Here is a 20,037-nt window from a genome sequence, read left to right as displayed (position 1 = left end):
CATGTAGTGGTATCATTAAATAGGAGCATAAAGACATGGTATGATATTCATCCACCAGTTACATACAAGGTCAGAAATTAAGACTTAAAAATAATGGCCTGCAACAATATTACACTTAGACTCATAGACTTTAAGACCAGAAGGGACCATTGTCATCATCTAGTCTGACCTCCTGCACATCAAAGGCCGAAGAACCTCACCCATCCACTCCTGTAATAGACCCATGTTCTCTGGCTGAATTACTGAAGTCCTCAAATCATGATTTAAAGACTTCAAGTTCTAGAGAATTCACCATTTACTCTAGTTTAAATCAGCAAGTGACCTGTGCCCCGTGCTGCAGAGGAAGGGCACCACGCAGAGAGAAAAAAAGAGTTATAGTTTTAAAATGAAAAATTATTTGCACCACAGGCCTAAAATCACCACTTCTCCCACTCTTATTTCATTAAACCTCAAACCCATTAACCATAATGATATCAACCTCAGTTGTGTGTCTCAGGATTGACAAGAACTGCTGAATGCAGCTGGAGAAAAGACTGGTTTTTCCATCTGTTTAAATTAATGAACAATCACCCACAGTTACAGTCCCAAATACTGATGTCATGCCCACTACTTTTGGAGAGAAGTCTAATTTCTCAGCCTAAAACATCTTTCTGGACATCTGTTTAATCCCCCCTTTCCTCCCTCACTAAAAAAATGAAGACTGATTTGCGTAATCTATCTCCTAAAATAGGAAATGAGGTCATATCCAAAGCAGGGTTCAAAGTTGCCTCAACTGTGAAATGATTTTGTGACCAAAGTCAGAAAAAAGGACAAATTGATGCATTCGCAAAGGAGGAAAAAGTGTGATGAGAAGCTATTTTTTCCTCACAGAAAATGAAACATTTCCCTTCTAAAGTGAGGTGTTTTTTTGTTTGTTTTATTAAAGCAAGCAAAAAAGTCTGTAATGCTGTTCCACAAACAGTGAAGTACCTATCCCAAACTCAATGCCCATAATAGAACATATACCAGAAACATTAACTTCTTAATCACAATAGTCAAACTTTCTGACTTATTAACTCTGAGATTTTCAAGAGGTGGATTATTTAATTTCCTCTGTCCTGACACATTGTAAGTATATACTGCGCAACTAACGCCTGGCAATCTGTCCAATTGTTATTGCTGTCTCTACGGTCACTGATCTTAAAGGATATGTCTACACAGGAATAACACACCTGCAGCTGGCCTGGGTGAGCTGACTTGGGTTCGCACGGCTCAGGCTCTGGAAAAAATAATAATAATAAAAAAAAATCACTGTATAGGCATTTGGCCTTGGGCTGAAGCCTAAGCTCTGGGACCCTCTCGGGATGGAGGGTCTCAGAGCTCAGGCTCCAGCAAAAGCCAGAGTGTCTACACACTGATTTTTTAGCCCTGCAGCTTGAGCCTTGTGATCCTGAGTCAGCTGACCCAGGCCATGGGTGTTTTACCTCTATATAGACATACCCAAAGACTCACAATACCTTGTTATCTGCTCCAACTCAGAGGAACTGGCTTAACTTCCTTCAGGTAGCAGATATCTGCAAGTACCTATTTACAATATGCTTAGGCAACGTCAGAAAGAAAGGCATTAAGAGAAGTCTATTTTGAAAGAGTCCCTAAAGTCAGTTAGTTTCTGACTTGCCCATGCCGTGTCTTTTATTTCACTATTATGGCTTACAGAATTTTGTATGCATACTTGAAATGCACATGTTCAAACTATTATGGGAAGTCAGACTAGATGATCACAATTGTCCCGTCTGGCCTTGGAACCTATGAATCCCGAGTAGATCTCATGGGAGTTTGAGAACAATTCCTTAAATGCTACAGAAAATGGCAATATTCTGCGCCTGTTAACTGAAGAAAAACATCCCATGAACACTAGCTGCCCAGTTTCACCTTTACTATTCTTCAGAAAGCAACTTTGGAGAAAGACAAAAAGGTAGCATTCCAGTTCCTGCCATGTATGGTCAAGAGACCAGATTGCTCTTAACCTGATGCTAACTGCACTTCTGTTCATTCATGCTCAGTACAGCTCTCAGAACAGGCACCTTGAAAAGTTCACTAACCAATCCAGTGGCTCAGTTTAATAGTGATAAGCTGAAATGCACTAGACCTAAGCTTCTTATTACAGAATCATATTCATGGTGTGTTAATGTACTGTAGGCTAAACATCAATGGGCATTTCCATTACAAAGCAAAAACTAATCTGAATAAGGGCCTCATCATTATCTCTACTGATTATTCCCCATACCAGTCCTAATCTTGCTCCCATTAAATTCAAAGGTGCAAGATCAGATCCTAAACAAATGAAGAGCACAAACAACTATTTTCCACTTCAAATCAACTTTCAAACTGGAGAAAATGTAGATCACAAAAAATAATGTCAAGATTATGAATAGTAACTTGATAAATGAAAGAACTTGAGAAACAAACGTACCTTTACCAAACAATTTTTGTAACCTGGGACAGAACCATTTACATAAATAATGTTGTGCTTTGTGTTGATCCTCCACACCTGCAGGATTAAAAAAATAATTGAAACCTAAGCATTTTATTATGGTTTCAGGATTTATTCAATTTACTATTTATAGCCAGTTAACAGTTGTTCATAAGACAAAAGGTGGTAAATTTAAGCGGTTGCGGAGTAAAATATAGTTGCGTAATTGGGATGCTTATGCGATGTAGGAATATATTTTATGATATATTGTGTATGCATGCAAAAGGCATACGTATGCCCACGTTCAATGGCAAAATGAAGTACAAATGTGTTAGCAGCAGCTGGGACTCTGGGGAGAAGAGGTGAGACTGAGCCTTTTATGTTATTTGTCCTAAATTTGCCCCAACATTTTAATCAAACTCAACTTTGAGCTGGCACCTCTCAAATGCGTTTGAGGCTTGAACCATAAGGCAATAGGAGCCTGTCCGTCAACTTCAATGAGCTTTCAATCAGCTCTTGAAGCTTAGATCATCTTCCAGAAATCACAATTTTACTTCAGTCTCTCTTCCCATTATAGTGAGAGCTATAGCAAAACCTTGTGGGAGAAATTAGCAGGACAAGCAAGTGTCATGGAAATGTTATTGCAAACACCTGCTAATTTTTTAAGTACTTGTGAAAGTGCTGAATTGAACATCCTGAAAACATAAGTTCTCTACTTATCCACCAACCACGTATAGCACAGATAGCAGCAGCACAAGCTTCCTCGCACCACCGCACTAAAACACTTCTTGTACTATCTAAAGAGGTCTCCTGTATGGGTAAGCGTGTCTTCATTCCCATTTAGTGCTGTGAACATGTGTGCACCAGGAACTGGACAGAGACAATAACCTCATTTGATACAGGGCAGCCATCAGACTGTAAGAACTTATTGCACTGCTGACCTGGCCTGGATCTGAACTAGAGCTGGCACAGGCTCTAAGAAGTCAGCTGGTAGCCTTCCAAAAAGTACTTTTCCTGCCCACCACGCAGAAAGACAGTGAGGCGTACACCATATGTGCTAAAGCCTCACCTACGACTCCCATCCCACCTCCAAAAACCCAAGCCCTTAGGATGCGTGTACATGTGGGAGCAGAGCAGATGCCTTCTTTTTAAGTTACAAGATGAGGATGGAGACGTGTTGTTTGGGCCTTTTTGGTTCTCTCTTTCATGGTGCAGTTATGCTGACCTAGTTTGGGACCTGACTGAAATGTGATATTGCATTGTGGGGTGTTTCCCCTTTTCAACCCAAGCAGCTAGTCAAAGATTGGGGCCCCGGGGATGTTCCAGGCAGGAGTAGGAAGTGGTGGTAGTGAGGTATTTCTTTGATGACATTTTATGTATAAAGAATACAAAATCCTGTGTCACTGAATGCAGAAAGAATCAAATAGCAGGAAACTGCTTTTGTTCACAGCACCAACAGCACCTCTCCCCACATTTCTTCCAGGGTTAGATGCTGTGTTTTCAGCTGCTCTGCCTCTCCATTCAGGGTGTTCTCGGTTTCTAGGTGTTCTGCCTCCCTTCACCCCTCCCTTCCCCGCAAACAAAAATATACTCAGCAAAAACTTCTGGATGGGTTCACATTCTTTCGTGTCTTAGGCCATGTCTACAGTAGACAGACTACAGAGGCACATCTGTACCAATGCAGCTGTGCTGCTTTAAGATCTCTCGTGTAGCTGCTCTATGCCGAAGGGAGAGAGCTCTCCCATTGGCATAATTAAACCACTCCCAATGATCAGAGGTAGCTATGTTGGTGGGAAAAGCTCTCCTGCCGACATAGCACTGTCCACACCAGCACTTTTGTTGGTGTAACTATGTCGCTCAGCGTGGTTTTTTTACACCCCTGAGCGACATAAGTCATACAGAGAAGAGTGGTAGTGCAAACATAGCCTTAGATGGGGGACTTCTGATTAACTCATCCTGACAGTTATGGCAATTAAAGGATGTGTTCACACCCAATCTGAAAGAGGTTTGTGCTCTAAGCAGTCACCAGTCCTGTCAGCATGACATGGGTGTTACGGCAGCTGCCAAGCCTCATTATCTAACTGAAATAGAGTGAACTCTCTCCACACGTGACTACTATATTTAGAACTCACCTTTAATGCAAAAGAGGTCCTGTAGATATTACCCATTTTCCCAGGCATTTTTGTTCCACGGAAAACTTTGCCAGCACCCTGTATCAAAATAGGGGCAAAAATTACATACTTACAAAAGGTACCATTGCAAATTGAAAGGGGTATATAAAGCTTCTTGGCAAAGTTCAGAGGGGTAAGGAAGGGAGATAGCTACAGTTGTTAACGTAGACTGTTTCACATATTGGACAAATTGACACCAAGAGGAATCTCAAAGATGGGGTTTGCAGTGTTGAATATCTCCATTACTGAGTAGCATTTGTAAATGCTTCCTACTGGTGTGCAAAGTTTGTGTGTTACCGGAAATAGTGTAGATTCACTGTATTACGGCGAGCGGAGACTTCCTACGCAACGTACAATACATTGTCAAGATACAGAGAAACAATACAGGATGCTCCAGCCTTGACAAAGAGGTTTACAGATCAGAGGGGACATTCTCACTCCTGCCCCTGCCCCTTTACATCAGGTAAAATGGTCAAAAGGGGGTAAGAGAGCTCTAAAAGCCCTTTAAAAGGAAGATTCCCCTGCCACAAGCCCTGTGGAGGCAGATGTAAGGCTGCCTTCCAAGGCCCCTTTGATAAATCCTGGAGTAGGGGATGTGCCAGAGGAGGGCTGCTGCATGCAGCACTGCCACCTATAGCACAGCTCAGGGAGGTTGCTGTAACTTAGACTGCTTTTCAGGGCTCTCTAAATTACCTTGTGGCCCATCCCAAGACCCTACAGCAGCCCAGGATCAGGAGGGTGCAAAAATGACTTAAAGTCCCTTTAGCCCACTTCACCCTGGTCCGAGTTCTGTTCTACGTCTTCTAGATGTGCAGCAGAGAATCTCACCCTTAGTTTCTTTTTCTTTTAATAGGAAGGTATGTTTTCAAAATGATGCCACCACAAACCAAATACTAGCCAGACCCCCTTTGTTATTTGAAAGTTCAGTTGGGCATCTTGGCACAGTGTGTATTGTGCACAGAAAAAGGTAGAAATAAAGGCAGTAATTTTCACGTTCCTTAAGTAGCCTGTGCCAATAGTGATGTCGGAGTACAGTTCTTAGCAGGAAACAGAAGTCAGTTAGGTGACAAGAGATGAAGGTTGTCTCCATTTTCATACCATCATCTAGGATTCTCTGCTGCTTCCTTCCCCTCCCATGTGCATTTGTAGTGTTTCTCTTTTTCTTTAACTTGTGTCAAAGACATGAGCCCAGAGAATCAACTGCAGTAAGGCTAACGGTGGATGTTCCTGTACTCAACACTGAAATGAAACCCACAGTAAAAATGGCCCATATGGATAGGCAAATATGATCCAACATCATGGACATTACTTTGCCCTGATCATCTTATCTTCTCCCTTTACTTCTTAGTTTCCTATTCTAGTTCTACTTGTTTCATGAAATTACGAATGGCACAAACCCAGATGAAATTCAAAATACCTACACAAGAGTTACTTTGGGTTTTTTAATGATTAGTACCAACTGCTAAACAAAGTATTATACGGCCAGAAAAATCAAATTTTCCAGCATTATATGAAAACAAATGCCAGAAGTAGAGCTTAGCAGCCCAATTTGCAGTTGGAATGGAGGAGATCAATACTAGTTGTTCTTATAGTCTTGTGGCCTGTCTTGTGCAGCATAGTGTCATTTTGTTCCTGAAGTTCTCTCAAGTGTCATTAATCTTTTCATCCATTCTTCTGGACATTTTTTTAAAAATCACTCCAGGAAATAATAATAATAATAAAAAAAAGACGACAACATAATCAGGTCTCAGTACAATGGCTTTGTTGGTCCCAGCTCTGGTTCCCCGGTATTCGGATAATACAACTGTTTCATATAACACCTAGTTTGATCCCAATAATGTGCCAACTTCACAGGTCCAAAGTTTCTATACTAGATAAATGTAAAGTCCAGACCACCTATCTAGGGCCTGGTCTACACTATGAGTTTAATTCGAATTTAGCAGCGTTAAATCGAATTAATCTTGCACCCGTCCACACAGCGAAGCCATTTATTTCGAAATAAAGGGCTCTTAAAATCGATTTCTGTACTCCTCCCCAACAAGCGGAGTAGCGCCAAAATTGATATTGTCATTTCGAATTAGGGTTAGTGTGGCCGCAATTCGATGGTATTGGCTTCTGGGAGCTATCCCACAGTGCACCATTGTGACCACTCTGGACAGCGATCTGAACTCGGATGCCCTGGCCAGGTAGACAGGAAAAGCCCCGCGAACATTTGAATTTCATTTCTTGTTTGCCCAGCACAGGAGAGCACAGGTGACCACAGAGAGCTCATCAGCACAGATAACCATGCAGGCCGATAATCGAAAAAGAGCACCAGCATGGACCGTACGGGAGGTACTGGATCTGATCGCTATATGGGGAGAGGATTCAGTGCTAGCAGAACTTCGTATGAAAAGACGAAATGCCAAAACTTTTGAAAAAATCTCCAAGGGCATGATGGAGAGAGGCCACAATAGGGACTCAGAGCAGTGCCGCGTGAAAGTCAAGGAGCTCAGACAAGCCTATTAGAAAACAAAGGAGGCAAACGGTCGCTCCGGGTCAGAGCCGCAGACATGCCGCTTCTACGCTGAGCTGCATGCAATTCTAGGGGGGGCCGCCACCACTACCCCACCTCTGACCGTGAATTCCGAGGCGGGGGTAATCTCATCAGCCACACCTGAGGATTCTGCGGATGGGGAAGAGGAGGAGGAGGACGAGCTTGCGGAGAGCACACAGCACTCCGTTCTCTCCAACAGCCAGGATCTTTTTCTCAGCCTGACTGAAGTACCCTCCCAAGCCAGTACCCAAGACCATGACCCCATGGAAGGGACCTCAGGTGAGTTTACCTTTTAAAATATAAAACATGGTTTAAAAGCGTTTTTTAATGATTAATTTGCCCTGAGGACTTGGGATGCATTCGCGGCCAGTACAGCTAATGGAAAAGTCTGTTAACGTGTCTGGGGATGGAGCGGAAATCCTCCAGGGACATCTCCATGAAGCTCTCCTGGAGGTACTCCAAAAGCCTTTGCAGAAGGTTTCTGGGCAGTGCAGCCTTATTCCATCCTCCATGGTAGGACACTTGACCACGCCATGCTAGTAGCAAGTAATCTGGTATCATTGCATGACAAAGCCTGGCAGCGTATGGTCCCGGTGTTTGCTGGCATTCAAGCAACATCCGTTCTTTATCTCGCTGTGTAATCCTCAGGAGAGTGATATCGCTCATGGTAACCTGGTTGAAATACGTGAATTTAATTAAGGGGACAGAGGTGGCCGTTCCTACTGGGCTGTTTGCCTGAGGCTGAAAAGAAATCCTTCCCTGCAGTTAGCCAAGCGCGGGGGGGGGGGGGGGGCGGCAGGGGGAGGGGGAGGGAAATTGGCGCTGAGCTTTTCGCCTTTGGCTAGCAGGGATCTTCCCTGATACCAGCCACGCGGCGGGGGGAGGGATAAAGCGATCATCCCAGAGAATTGGATTGGGGGGGGAGGGAGGGTTAGTTTGTTTTCTGCTGCTGAAGGTTAACAGGAAAACCGCAGCAATCAACGGGCTTTGCTTGGTATGTGGGAAAGGAGGGCGCAGAAGCCGAAAGACAATGGCTTACCATGGCCGCATGCAAGCTGAATTCTGTTGCCTGGACCTGCGTCTGTGATCTCTAACACCAAAGCCACAAAAGAGGGTCCTGTGGCACCTTTAAGACTAACAGAAATATTGGAAGCATAAGCTTTTGTGGGTAAGAACCTCACTTCTTCAGATGCAAGGTTCTTACCCACGAAAGCTTATGCTCCCAATACTTCTGTTAGTCTTAAAGGTGCCACAGGACCCTCTGTTGCTTTTTACAGATTCAGACTAACACGGCTACCCCTCTGATACTTGACACCAAAGCCACAGGCACTCAATACTAAGATGGAAAATGCGACCTTGTACTGAAATCACATGTGCTATGTAATGTGAATAGTGTTGTTCACCATGAAAGAGTATAAGCATTGTTCTGTAAAATGTATCATTTTAAAAACTTCTCTCCTTTTTTTCATCCCTCCAGCAGCTGCAAATTTTTCAAGCCTCCCTCCTCCGTCCCGAAGGCTATCTCAGATAAGGCGGCGGAGAAAGAGGACGCGAGACGAGATGTTCTCGGAAATAATGGAATGCACCCGCAATGAAAGAGCTCATTTGAATGAGTGGAAGGACACGGTATCTAAGTACAGAAAAGATGCCAGCGAACGTGAGGTCATGAGGGACACTCGAGATGAGAGGTGGCAGGCTGCAACGCTGGGGCTGCTGCGTGATCAAATGGACATGCTCCGGCATCTGGTGGAGCTTCAAGAACGGCAGGAGGATAACAGACTGCCGCTGCATAACCTCCCTCCCCCCTCACCATGTTCCATAGCCTCCTCACCCAGATGTGTAAGAACGCGGGGGGGGGGGGAGGGGGGAGAGGCTCTGTGCACCATCCCACTCCACCCCAGTGGACAGCCCAACCAAAAGGCTGTCATTATATTGAATTTTTTCAGTGGCCTTTTACTTCCCTCCTATCCTCCTCCCAAACCTCACCCAGGTTACCTTGTCGGTTCTTTCCCTATGTTTATAATCAATTAATAAAGAATACATGATTTTTAAATGATAGTGACTTTATTTCCTTTAAAAGCAAGCTGTGATTTAAGGGGGGAGGGTGGTTTGCTTACAGGGAATGAGTCAATCAAGGGGGCGGGTTTTCAACAAACAGAACTTTCACACCATAGCCTGGCCAGTCATGAAACTGGTTTTCAAAGCTTCTCTGATGCGCAGCGCTTCCTGGTGTGATCTTCTAATCGCCCTGGTGTCTGGCTGCGCAAAATCAGCAGCCAGGCGATTTGCCTAAGCCTCCCACCCCACCATAAAGGTCTCCCCCTTACTCTCACAGAGATTGTGGAGCACACAGCAAGCAGCAATAACAATGGGGATACTGGTTTGGCTGAGGTCTGACCGAGTCAGTAACGAGCGCCAGCGACCTTTTAAACGGCCAAATGCACATTCTACCACCATTCTGCACTTGCTCAGCCTGTAGTTGAACAGCTCCTGACTCCTGTCCAGGCTGCCTGTGTATGGCTTCATGAGACATGGCATTAAGGGGTAGGCTGGGTCCCCAAGGATAACTATAGGCATTTCAACATCCCCAACGGTTATTTTCTGGTCCGGGAAGTAAGTCCCTTGCTGCAGCCGTTTAAACAGAGTAGTGTTCCTGAAGATGCGAGCGTCATGAACCCTTCCCGGCCAGCCCACGTTGATGTTGGTGAAATGTCCCTTGTGATCCACAAGTGCTTGCAGCACCATTGAAAAGTACCCCTTGCGGTTTATGTACTGGGTACCCTGGTGCTCCGGTGCCAAGATAGGGATATGGGTTCCATCTATCGTCCCACCACAGTTAGGGAATCCCATTGCAGCAAAGCCATCCACTATGACCTGCACATTTCCCAGAGTCACTACCTTTCTTAGCAGCAGCTCAGTGATTGCTTTGGCTACTTGCATCACAGCAGCCCCCACAGTAGATTTGCCCACTCCAAATTGATTCCCGACTGACCGGTAGCTGTCTGGCATTGCAAGCTTCCACAGGGCTATCGCCACTCGCTTCTCAACTGTGAGGGCTGCTCTCATCTTGGTATTCTGGCGCTTCAGGGCAGGGGAAAGCAAGTCACAAAGTTCCATGAAAGTGCCCTTACGCATGCGAAAGTTTCGCAGCCACTGGGAATCGTCCCACACCTGCAACACTATGCGGTCCCACCAGTCTGTGCTTGTTTCCCGGGCCCAGAATCAGCGTTCCACGGCTATAACCTGCCCCAGTAACAGCATGATCTCCAAAGCACCGGGGCCCGTGGTTTGATAGAATTCCATGTCCATGTCCTCATCACTCTCGCCGCCGCACTGCCGTAGCCTACTCCTCGCCGCCTGTTTTGCAGGTTCTGGTTCAGCATAAACTGCACGATAACGTGCGAGGTGTTTACAATGTTCATGACTGCTGTCTTGAGCTGAGCGGGCTCCATGCTTGCAGTGGTATGGCGTCTGCACTGTTCACCCAGGAAAAAGGCGCGAAACGGTTGTCTGCCGTTGCTTCCCTGGAGAGGGGGGAGGATGTACCCAGAACCACCCGCGACAATGTTTTTGGCCCCATCAGGCATTGGGATCTCAACCCAGAATTCCAATGGGCGGAGGAGACTGCGGGAACTATGGGATAGCTACCCACAGTGCAACGCTCTGGAAATCGACGCTAGCCCCGGTACATGGACGCACACCACCGAATTAATGTGCTTAGTGTGGCCGCATACATTCGACTTTATACAATCTGTTTCCAAAATTCAAATTATATAAATTCGGATTAATCCCGTAGTGTAGACATACCCTAGGGAATGGACTTCAAGGAAGCATGTAGAGAAATCAATAGCACGCTCTTTATTTTGGCATTGAATGCTATAGTTTGAAAGATTTGTTAAATAAGGATACAAGCTAGTTAAGGTCAAGAAGCTAGATGAAATTCCACTGTAAACCCTTCAAGTCATCAAAATACCAGCTGGATCTTTGGAAGATAAAGCAAAATGCCAAAACCCTTCCAATCTAACATCAAAATGTTTGGCTTGTGACAATGGTTACATAAATGAAATTATAAAGAGATTTCAGATCCCTCTTAGCACAGATTTAAGAGTGGATTTTATTTCTCCCTACTTTGTTATAAAACATTATGTTTAGTAACATCTATTAGCTAAATTAAAAAAAAATTATAAAATGATATTAACCCTCATGCACCAAGATACACCTCTACCCCTCTATAACGCTGTCCTCGGGAGCCAAAAAATCTTACTGCATTGTAGGTGAAACTGCGTTATATCAAACTTGCTTTGATCTGCCGGAGTGCGCAGCCCTCCCACCCCCCGGAGCACTGCTTTACCGCGTTATATCCGAATTCGTGTTATATCGGGTCGCAGGTGTATAAGGAAACCACTATTGCCTCAGGTTAGAAAGAAAGTTCTATGGACATGTTATTCCATATATTGTCCATTATGTATCTGTTTGCACCTTTCTCTGAAGCATCTGGTACTGTCAGACAGGACACTAGACTAGAAGGATAACTGGTCTGTTCTAGCATGTCTACATACTGTGAAATGGTTTGTTTTAAACACACAGCTCTCTCTCCTGCACTACGTGTTGCTCCAAAGAATGGTGGTGAAGAGTATCTAAATTGAGATAAATGAAGTTCAACTACTTACAGTGCTGGATATTGCCCCAGGTCTTCTGTGTGTTTTAGTTTGGCCATGGGTGGCCGGCTGGCCTTTAAATCCCCATCTTTTCATGACTCCCTGAAATCCTTTACCAATTCTGAAAATAAACAAAGCCAAATTAAATTTGCTTTCAAATAGATTACCAAGCAAATAAAGATTCTGGCAACAGTAACTAGAGATCCAGTTAGGCTCCTGAGCTTTCACCGTAAGTAAAGCTCGTCAATCAAAACATATTCTAAAGTCTTAATTGATTATATTACTTGCACTGCTTTTGGGAGTAAGAGGCAGTGGAGGAGAGTTAGCTAGGCAAAAGATTAATTGCATCAACATACACTAAGATTTCTTGCTGTACTGGTCCTCATCTCAAAATACACCTCTACCTCAATAGAACGCTGTCCTCGGGAGCCAAAAAAATCTTACCGCGTTATAGGTGAAACCGTGTTATATTGAACGTGCTATGATCCACCGGAGTGCGCAGCCCCGCCCCACCCGGAGCACTGCTTTACTGCGTTATATCCGAATTCGTGTTATATCGGGTGGCGTTATATCGAGGTAGCGGTGTACTATAAATTATGTTGTCACCAATATTGAGTTTAGAAGCAGAAAGGAAGAAAAATCTAAACTCAACTCAAAAAGCTAAACTTCGCAACTCAATCAAGAGACTGGAGGGGCTCAAGTGTTGCTATGATGAGCCTTGCAGTGAACAAAACAACATTTTCCTTCCCAAACTACAAAACACTTATCACATAAAAATCAACTTTTGAAAATGTAGTTCTAAGCAACAATGAAAATACTTAAAAAAATGTCTAAATGATCAAATCTGGACTGATGCAAAAAATATGGTCTAGAAATTAAATTTATTCCTTGTGGTCCTTTCCTTAATCTTCTCTAACCTGAATGATAATTTTACACACTTTGAAGTCCACATTTACACAGAGCTCAAAGATCATGTGGTCAAATTTCAAATGAAGTATCAATGCTTTTTACTAACGAGGAAACTAGAAGAATAGTAAACCAATTGTTTAACCTGCAATATTTTACCATCCAGAAACTTTTGGACCAAAAGGCTGCATCTTTTTAGCCTGAAAATATACACACTACCTTTTGTTTGATCAATAAAAAGGATCTCAATACAACCTTTAAGTGAAGAGGAGAACTGTGAATGCTGCCTTCCCCCTTTACACAAACACTGACAACTTTTTACATTTTCCTCTTATGCTGTGGAATACAGAGTTAAGACTGAATTCTATGTTAATGATAAAATTTGTAAATGTTGTGTAGATTTAACATCTAATGTATGGCCAGATGAAGCAACTTAGCTACAGTCTGAATATAATTCACTTTATTCTTAAGTATAAAAATGTTCTGTCTAAAATTTGACTTCTGCATTAAACAGGCACTTCTCTGAAAAGAAAATCATATGCACTAAGTATATTTACTCCTCAATGTATTCCAATGATAATTTATATGACCTGAGGATGTCTGCAAGACAGAGGATAAAATTTCAATTATATTAACTTGAAAAAAAACATTAATAGATGTGCTCATTTAAATTTAGTCATTACAAGTACAGGCATGCACTATTCATAGCCTTCAGGGGGAAAAAAATCCAGCAGCTCACAATATTGTTTGGCAACAATCTACACAGTAACAGATTTTTTTATTATTGGTATAAGGATTTGCAAAAATTCACTGTTGAAACATAACTTAAGTAGACAACATAAAGTCATACTTGGCCCTGGTGGATGAAGATGTTTAAGCACATGCCTAATTTTAAGCATAAGAGTTGTTCCACTGAAGTCAATGGACTACTTATGTGCCTAAATTTAGGCACATGCTCCACCGAAGTGGGCCTTTAAAAGAGTGATTTTAACAATCTCACCAACCCTCTCTTTCCCCATCACATACAAAGCAGCTACTCTAAGAGTTAAAATAATTTGGCTCAAGCAACGCTCTGTCAACCTCTGGAACTCCTTGCCAGAGGGTGCTGTGAAGGCCAATACTATAACAGGGTTCAAAAGGGAGCTAGATAGCCATTCATGGACCTATCTTCCATGAATCTATTAGCCAGGATGGGAGGGAATGGTGTCCCTAGCCTCTGTTTGCCAGAAGCTGGGATTGGGTGACAGGGCATGGATCACTTGATGATAACCTGTCTGTTCATTCCCTCTGGGGCACCTGCCATTGGCCACTGTCAGAGGACAGGATACTGGGCTTGATGGACCTTTGATCTGACCCAGTATCGCCGCTCTTATGTTCAATTTAACAATACATGATAACATGAAGCAGTACCCCTATTGGTAGTAATTATCAGTAGAGTAGTTATAGATTTTTTTCTCAATCCTAACACTAGTATATGTCATGCTGCTATACTTTGTACAGTAGAAACATTTTCAATAAGCATTCAAAGATGGAAGTCAAAGCACATAGGAAATTTCCAGTTTAATTCAGGCAACTAAAAGAAGAGTACTTGCTGATGTAGGAGTATTACAGGTACAGGTTGAACCTCCCTAATCCAGCACTCCCTGGTCCAGCAACATCCATCGTCCAGCATAGGCACTGACTCTGTGGGTGCTCTGGGGCTAGAGCACCCACAGGGAAAAATTAGTGGGTGCGGAGCATCCACTAGCTCCAAGATCCCACCGCTGCCCCCCTCCCCCCGCACCTCTCGTGCGCCAGCGGCCCCACGCTTACCAACTCCTCCTCCTCCCCCCTCCCAGCACTTCCAGAGCGCCACGAACAGCTGATTTGCAACGTTCAAGCTCCATGAGGAAGTGGGAGGACCTGGGGCTGGCGGCTGGGACCCCAGGCGAGGAGCCAGCAGCTGGGACCTGGGGTGGCATTGGGGCCCCCAGCCGGGGGGCCACACAGTGCGCAAAGCCTGGGGGTACTGCAGCACCCCCTGGACCTCTACTTCCCGCGCCTATGGAAACCTGCTGGCACTCTGCATTGACCTCCCATGGTTCGGCAAATTCTCTGGTTCGGCACCAGTCAGGTCCTAAGGGTGCCGGACTAGAGAGGTTCAACCTGTATTTAAAAAACCAGAACCCACTTTAAGAACAAAACAAATGCCTATAATTCAGTTTTAGTTAAAATAAGAAATGAGTCTTGTCAGATGACATGAGACTGAGTCACCTGTTAAGCGATTTGATGTACAAGCCACCTGTATGATATACAATCAGTTTATACACACAACTATCTATTGGTAAAAATTGGTGTTATTTAAAGACATTTCATATATAGCACTAAGAGTGACATATATTAAGACAAACGGCTCACATGCCAGACCTACACTTGTCAACGCTTGTCTGAAAGTTCAGATTAAGTTGCTGCACATATAGGAACAGCCATCCAATCTGAATTTGCTGAAATTTTATAAAATATATGGGGAGCAATGTTTGCAAATCAGAAATAGATTTTTATATACATTTTATAGACTTTGCATTATAATAAACATATTACATTTTTGGTAGATCTACAAACACCGTGCTATAAAATGATAATGAAATTCAAAGATGGCTAAGTTTAATTTAAATAAATGTTCTAAATCCAGCAGCTTTCAGTTAAAAGGTAGCTTGCACAAACCTATGTTTTCCTTTTCCCTTTCTGCTGTATAAAGAAGCCCTGAAAGTGTTGCGTACATGTGGTGATTGTGGTATTGGGTTAATATATTTCCTGCAATTTTTTTTATTTTACAAATATCAGGACAATCAAGTCGTATTCTCCCAGTTTTTGCTGGAAGACTAAGACCACAAGAGAACCGGAGGGCCCGCTTATCACTTAGTTTAACAGGTAGAGCGTTGAAGCTTCCATGAAGAGATCCTTTCTCCCAACATTTTGCCAGGAGTGGTTTATTTTTTTAGAACTAACTGTATGCCCAGCAATGTGCAGTACACTCAAAAGGAGCATTTCTTGCCTGTAATAGTTTCTAATATAAAAGATTTACATCTATTCTAAAAAAGTTAATAATAAAATATAGACAAGAAAATTTAACTGTGATTAAAAATCCCTTTCCCAACTTGTTTGCTCAATTTTCTCTCATTTGTTACCTGTGATGTCATAATCCTACTAGTTCAATTGTCCAGAGGTTTCTAAGAGAAAATGCGTAGATAAAAAAACCTTTCAGGTCTTGTATTTGTATGAGTATTTTTTATACACATGGTTTGGATGAGGGGAATTTCTGCTTACTTTCTTGATATAAAAAAAAAATCACAGCATTAAAACTAGTGAGAAAAATACTTATTACTGCAAACATTCATAATTTAAAATATCTGTATTTTTCCCCTTTGGATTGCTCTGTCTGAAGCACTTGAATCCAACAGTCAACTGGAGACTATGGTTCAGTTTGATGAACATTTGAATCTTGATCTACTCGTCAATATCCAAAATACTCTTTCAGTTCACTGCCATGTTATAGCAGTGCTGGCATTTGAGCACTGGAAACAAATTGAATGGTTTAGCCATGCACATTGATGTCAAATTAATTTGTATAATAATTCCAAAATCATAAAATTAGTCACAAACATGGAAAATGTCTTCAAAATCACAAAGCTCACATCATATACCATATATCGGAGAATTTTTTTTAAAGTTTACCACAGCAAGTTTCTATCTTAATTTATTATTGCAAGCAAAGCTAACTTCAGTATATAATTTTTAATATTTTTATCAGCTTGAATATTGCAGTTTATCTTTGTTCTGCAGCAACTGCAGAAGAATATCTGTGAATTTGTAACTTAAAAAAAACCAGAAGTGGGAATACTTGACTCACATGTATGTTCTGTAGAAATTCTATTCTTCTCTTTAAAATACATGATCTATTATTGGCAGTGTTTAAGTAGGCCACTTCTGACATCTCTAGCAGGAAGATGGACCTAGTAAATATCCAAACCCCAAAGCAACTAGGAGTCATGGTAAGTGAACAGTGACCACACAGCGAGATTGGGACATAATTCTTCAGCAGCAGAAATGCATTAATAAAAACCAAAATTCAACATCTGAAGAAACCAGTATCAAAGAAAATGGTCCTGTCAACTTTAATCAAGCAGCATAATCCCATGCGTCATGAAACTGAACATTCACCTCAAATATTTCATCCAGAAAGCCAATCGTTTAGACACGAACTATCTACTCTGCTGTAAACTGTACTTTCAAAAAGTAAAAATCAAAAAGCAATTTCACCAAGTGTATATATTTAAGGGGCAGCACTCCAGGAATAATCATTTACTCCAGTATGTACTAGAAGACTTGTTTCCAGCAAGTGCTGCTTGTACTATGGGATAACGTTTCCCATGTTTAATAATTTATGCAATGCAGTAGCATACCACACTCACCTACCTTCTGCTCTCAGTTGTAATCCAATTGTTTCCTTCTGCATATATATTACTTTGAACAAATGCTCAAATTTTGCAGGACTGGGTCCCTTAATGAATTTACAGGAAACATGGACAGACTAAAGAATAGTGTTCTGATTAATCTTAAATTTCCAGAGTAATGAACTGGAATAGGAAAGTATTCTTTATTCATGGAGGTCTGAAAAATCCTTCTCTTACACTGGCTAATGTATAGGAAATTCTTCTAGTTTCACAAGGGAGGCAATGTATGTGGTTAGTGCTTTGAAGTCTACCATGGCTCTTCCATCAGATCTTTCTGCACTGTGAAGAATGGAATGGAGACCTTTGAATTGCTTTACCAGAGCAACTTGCCCTATAGCCTTTCTAGACATAATATTTTGATTTGCAAATTGCCTGTAATAATTGTTATACAGAAGAAAAAGTTGCCTTTCATCTTGAAGTAAGTTTAAGCACTTATAATGTACAATAATTTATTCTGTCAATTTACATGGTAAAAAAAGAACATTACACAGAGCAATGAATATTTTTCCCCCCAGTCACATTCATTTTCTTATGCTAAGTTTGTATTAGAGGTTTAACTGTCCATTTCCGTTTTAAAAATACAGAACAATTTAGATTTAGTATTATTTAAAGTAAGGGACTGTTACAATTGGTTTAAGTCAAACTTAGTACAAAGGACCTGTATAGGTACATCCATGCTCGTGGGGCCAATACACCTTCATCCTTTCTAGCAACATGAGACTGTTCTAATCTGAGCCCTTCTTGAATAGAGACTGCAATCTATACGAAACTGTGTGTTTCTCTGCTATGCACAAAATTGGTTTTTCATGAAACCTCTATATTTATTTTTGCCACTTAAGAAGGATTTTAACCAATGGGCTGACCTTACAAAGTGCAGAGTGATTTGAAAGTCATGTGAGCTGAGGGTACTCAGCACCTCACAAGATCAGGTCTCATACTAGTAACTCAAGGAAAAGAAAAAAAAAATACTACAGCGATTAGAAAATTAGTAGGCTTTTAAGAGACATTCTTACTGATACTTTTAAGTAGATAAGTTACCTGGTTTTACATATACTATATTCTAGTGAATGGAAGGGTCCTATAACCTAGAGCAGGGGTGGGCAAACTACAGCCCGCGGTACCGTTGTGCCTGGCCCCTGGCGGGGCTGTGAGCTCCTGGGGCAGCGCAGCTGCAGAGCCCGGCCTGACCCGGTGTTCTGTGCTGTGTGGTGGGCAGTGGCAGCAGTGTGGCCCGGCTGTAGCACCGCCAGCTACTGGTGCTCCAGGCAGCGGGGTAAGGGGTCAGGGAGCAGGGGGGGTTGGATAGAGGGCAGAGGAGTTCGGGGGTGGTGGTCGGGGGGGGGGGAGGGTTGAATGGGGGCAGGGGTCCCGGGGCAGTCAGGAAGGAGGGGAGATTGGATGGGGCGGCAGGGGGCAGTCAGGGGACAGGGAGAAGGGGTGGTTGGATGGGGCAGGGGTCCCAGGGGGGCTGTCAGGAATGAGAGGAGGGGTTGGATGGGGCGGCGAGGGTCTGGGGGCACTCAGAGGACAGGGAGTGGGGGTGTGTGGATGGGACAGGGGTCCCAGAGGGGCTGTCAGGGAACAGGGGGGGTTGGATGGGGCAGGAGTCCCAGGAGGACGGGGGGGCAGATAAGGAGGTGGGGGCTGGGCCACGACCCCCTCCCCTAACCGACCCTCCATACAATTTATGAAACCCGATGCAGCCCTCAGGCCAAAAAAAGTTTGCCCACCCCTGACCTAGAGTTTTATTTTAAACAAATCACATATTTGTGTGCATTGCCAATCTGAACGAGTATGTGATCCTCAACAATACAGCGTAACTAATTATTCACTTCAAATAATAGGGAAAAGAACTTAATAAAATTTACTAGGTCATTCTCCTACATAAAATATTACTGAACGCCAGAGTTGAATTCAATATAATTTAAGCCTCCCTGTCTCTAAACTGTTTTGAAATCTGTCAATGACTCAATCCGTATTTACAGCAATCTTGCTGACTTTTTAAAACATATTTAATGGACAAGGCCTTAATTTCAAATACATTAGTTTTGAAATTTTGAAATGGCCTATCCTCATAAGTGAATTTGTACAGTTAGTAACAACATATATGAACACAACAATATATACTATTTAGGTTAAACCTAAAGAAACATTTTATAACAGTTAATGAAACAGGAATAAATCCCCAGAGCAATGTGAATTTATTAGCTGGGTCACCACTTCCTCAAAAAGGTGCTCCATTTCATGTGGCACTCTTCAACAGACATTTTGAAATTGAACTTAAAGTGGGCAAGATGAATCAGATGATTGAAATATTTCAGCGTTAGAGCTGTACCACACTGCAGTAAATCTTTCTTCTAGAATGTGATCAGCTGACATTCTCACCCTGTTCTTAAGGTATACATAAGAAGGTAATGGTCAAACCTGCCCTTTTTTAGGGTTTTGCTTTATTGGTAATTGGAGTTACCACTTGATTTATGGTTGACTCAAAGAACTCCTGCAAGGTCTTATATCCTGACTTCCCGTTACTGTATCTACTGAACAAGACCTAACCTCTCCAAACATTGGACACAATTTTAAACTGAATACAATTGTAGATTAATACAAACTCAAAGCAGGCATAAGAGGAGTATGATCCTGCAAGCTTGTACTCATGGATATAATCCCATTAATTTTGAGGAGGGGTTTGCCAGATTGGGCCTTTAATTCGCACTTTCATATACAAATTAGCTATGAAAAATTAGTATATCCGCCCACTTTGAACGCATCAGGTTAAATGTATCATATCTGACATGATATATTTAGAAAATACATATTTGAA

The 20,037-nt window shown here is 42.5% G+C and overlaps 1 protein-coding gene across 1 annotated transcript in view; it reads right to left on the bottom strand.

Annotated features, from left to right (window-relative positions):
* MRPL3 (mitochondrial ribosomal protein L3) overlaps nt 1-20,037 on the bottom strand; it is a 58,905-nt gene that overhangs the window by 18,887 nt on the left and 19,981 nt on the right. Inside the window, exons 6-8 of the mRNA XM_065399238.1 lie at nt 11,830-11,938; nt 4,585-4,662; nt 2,453-2,530 (exon numbers count right to left, since the gene is read on the bottom strand). Of these exons, the coding sequence (XP_065255310.1) occupies nt 2,453-2,530; nt 4,585-4,662; nt 11,830-11,938 (265 nt within the window). The remainder of the gene's footprint in view (nt 1-2,452; nt 2,531-4,584; nt 4,663-11,829; nt 11,939-20,037) is intronic.

The sequence above is a fragment of the Emys orbicularis genome, chromosome 2, assembly GCF_028017835.1.
Source record: "Emys orbicularis isolate rEmyOrb1 chromosome 2, rEmyOrb1.hap1, whole genome shotgun sequence".
NCBI classification, from domain to species: Eukaryota; Metazoa; Chordata; order Testudines; family Emydidae; genus Emys; species Emys orbicularis.
The sequence above is the reverse complement of the archived record's forward strand: the minus strand, read 5'-3'. Positions and strand labels throughout refer to the sequence as shown.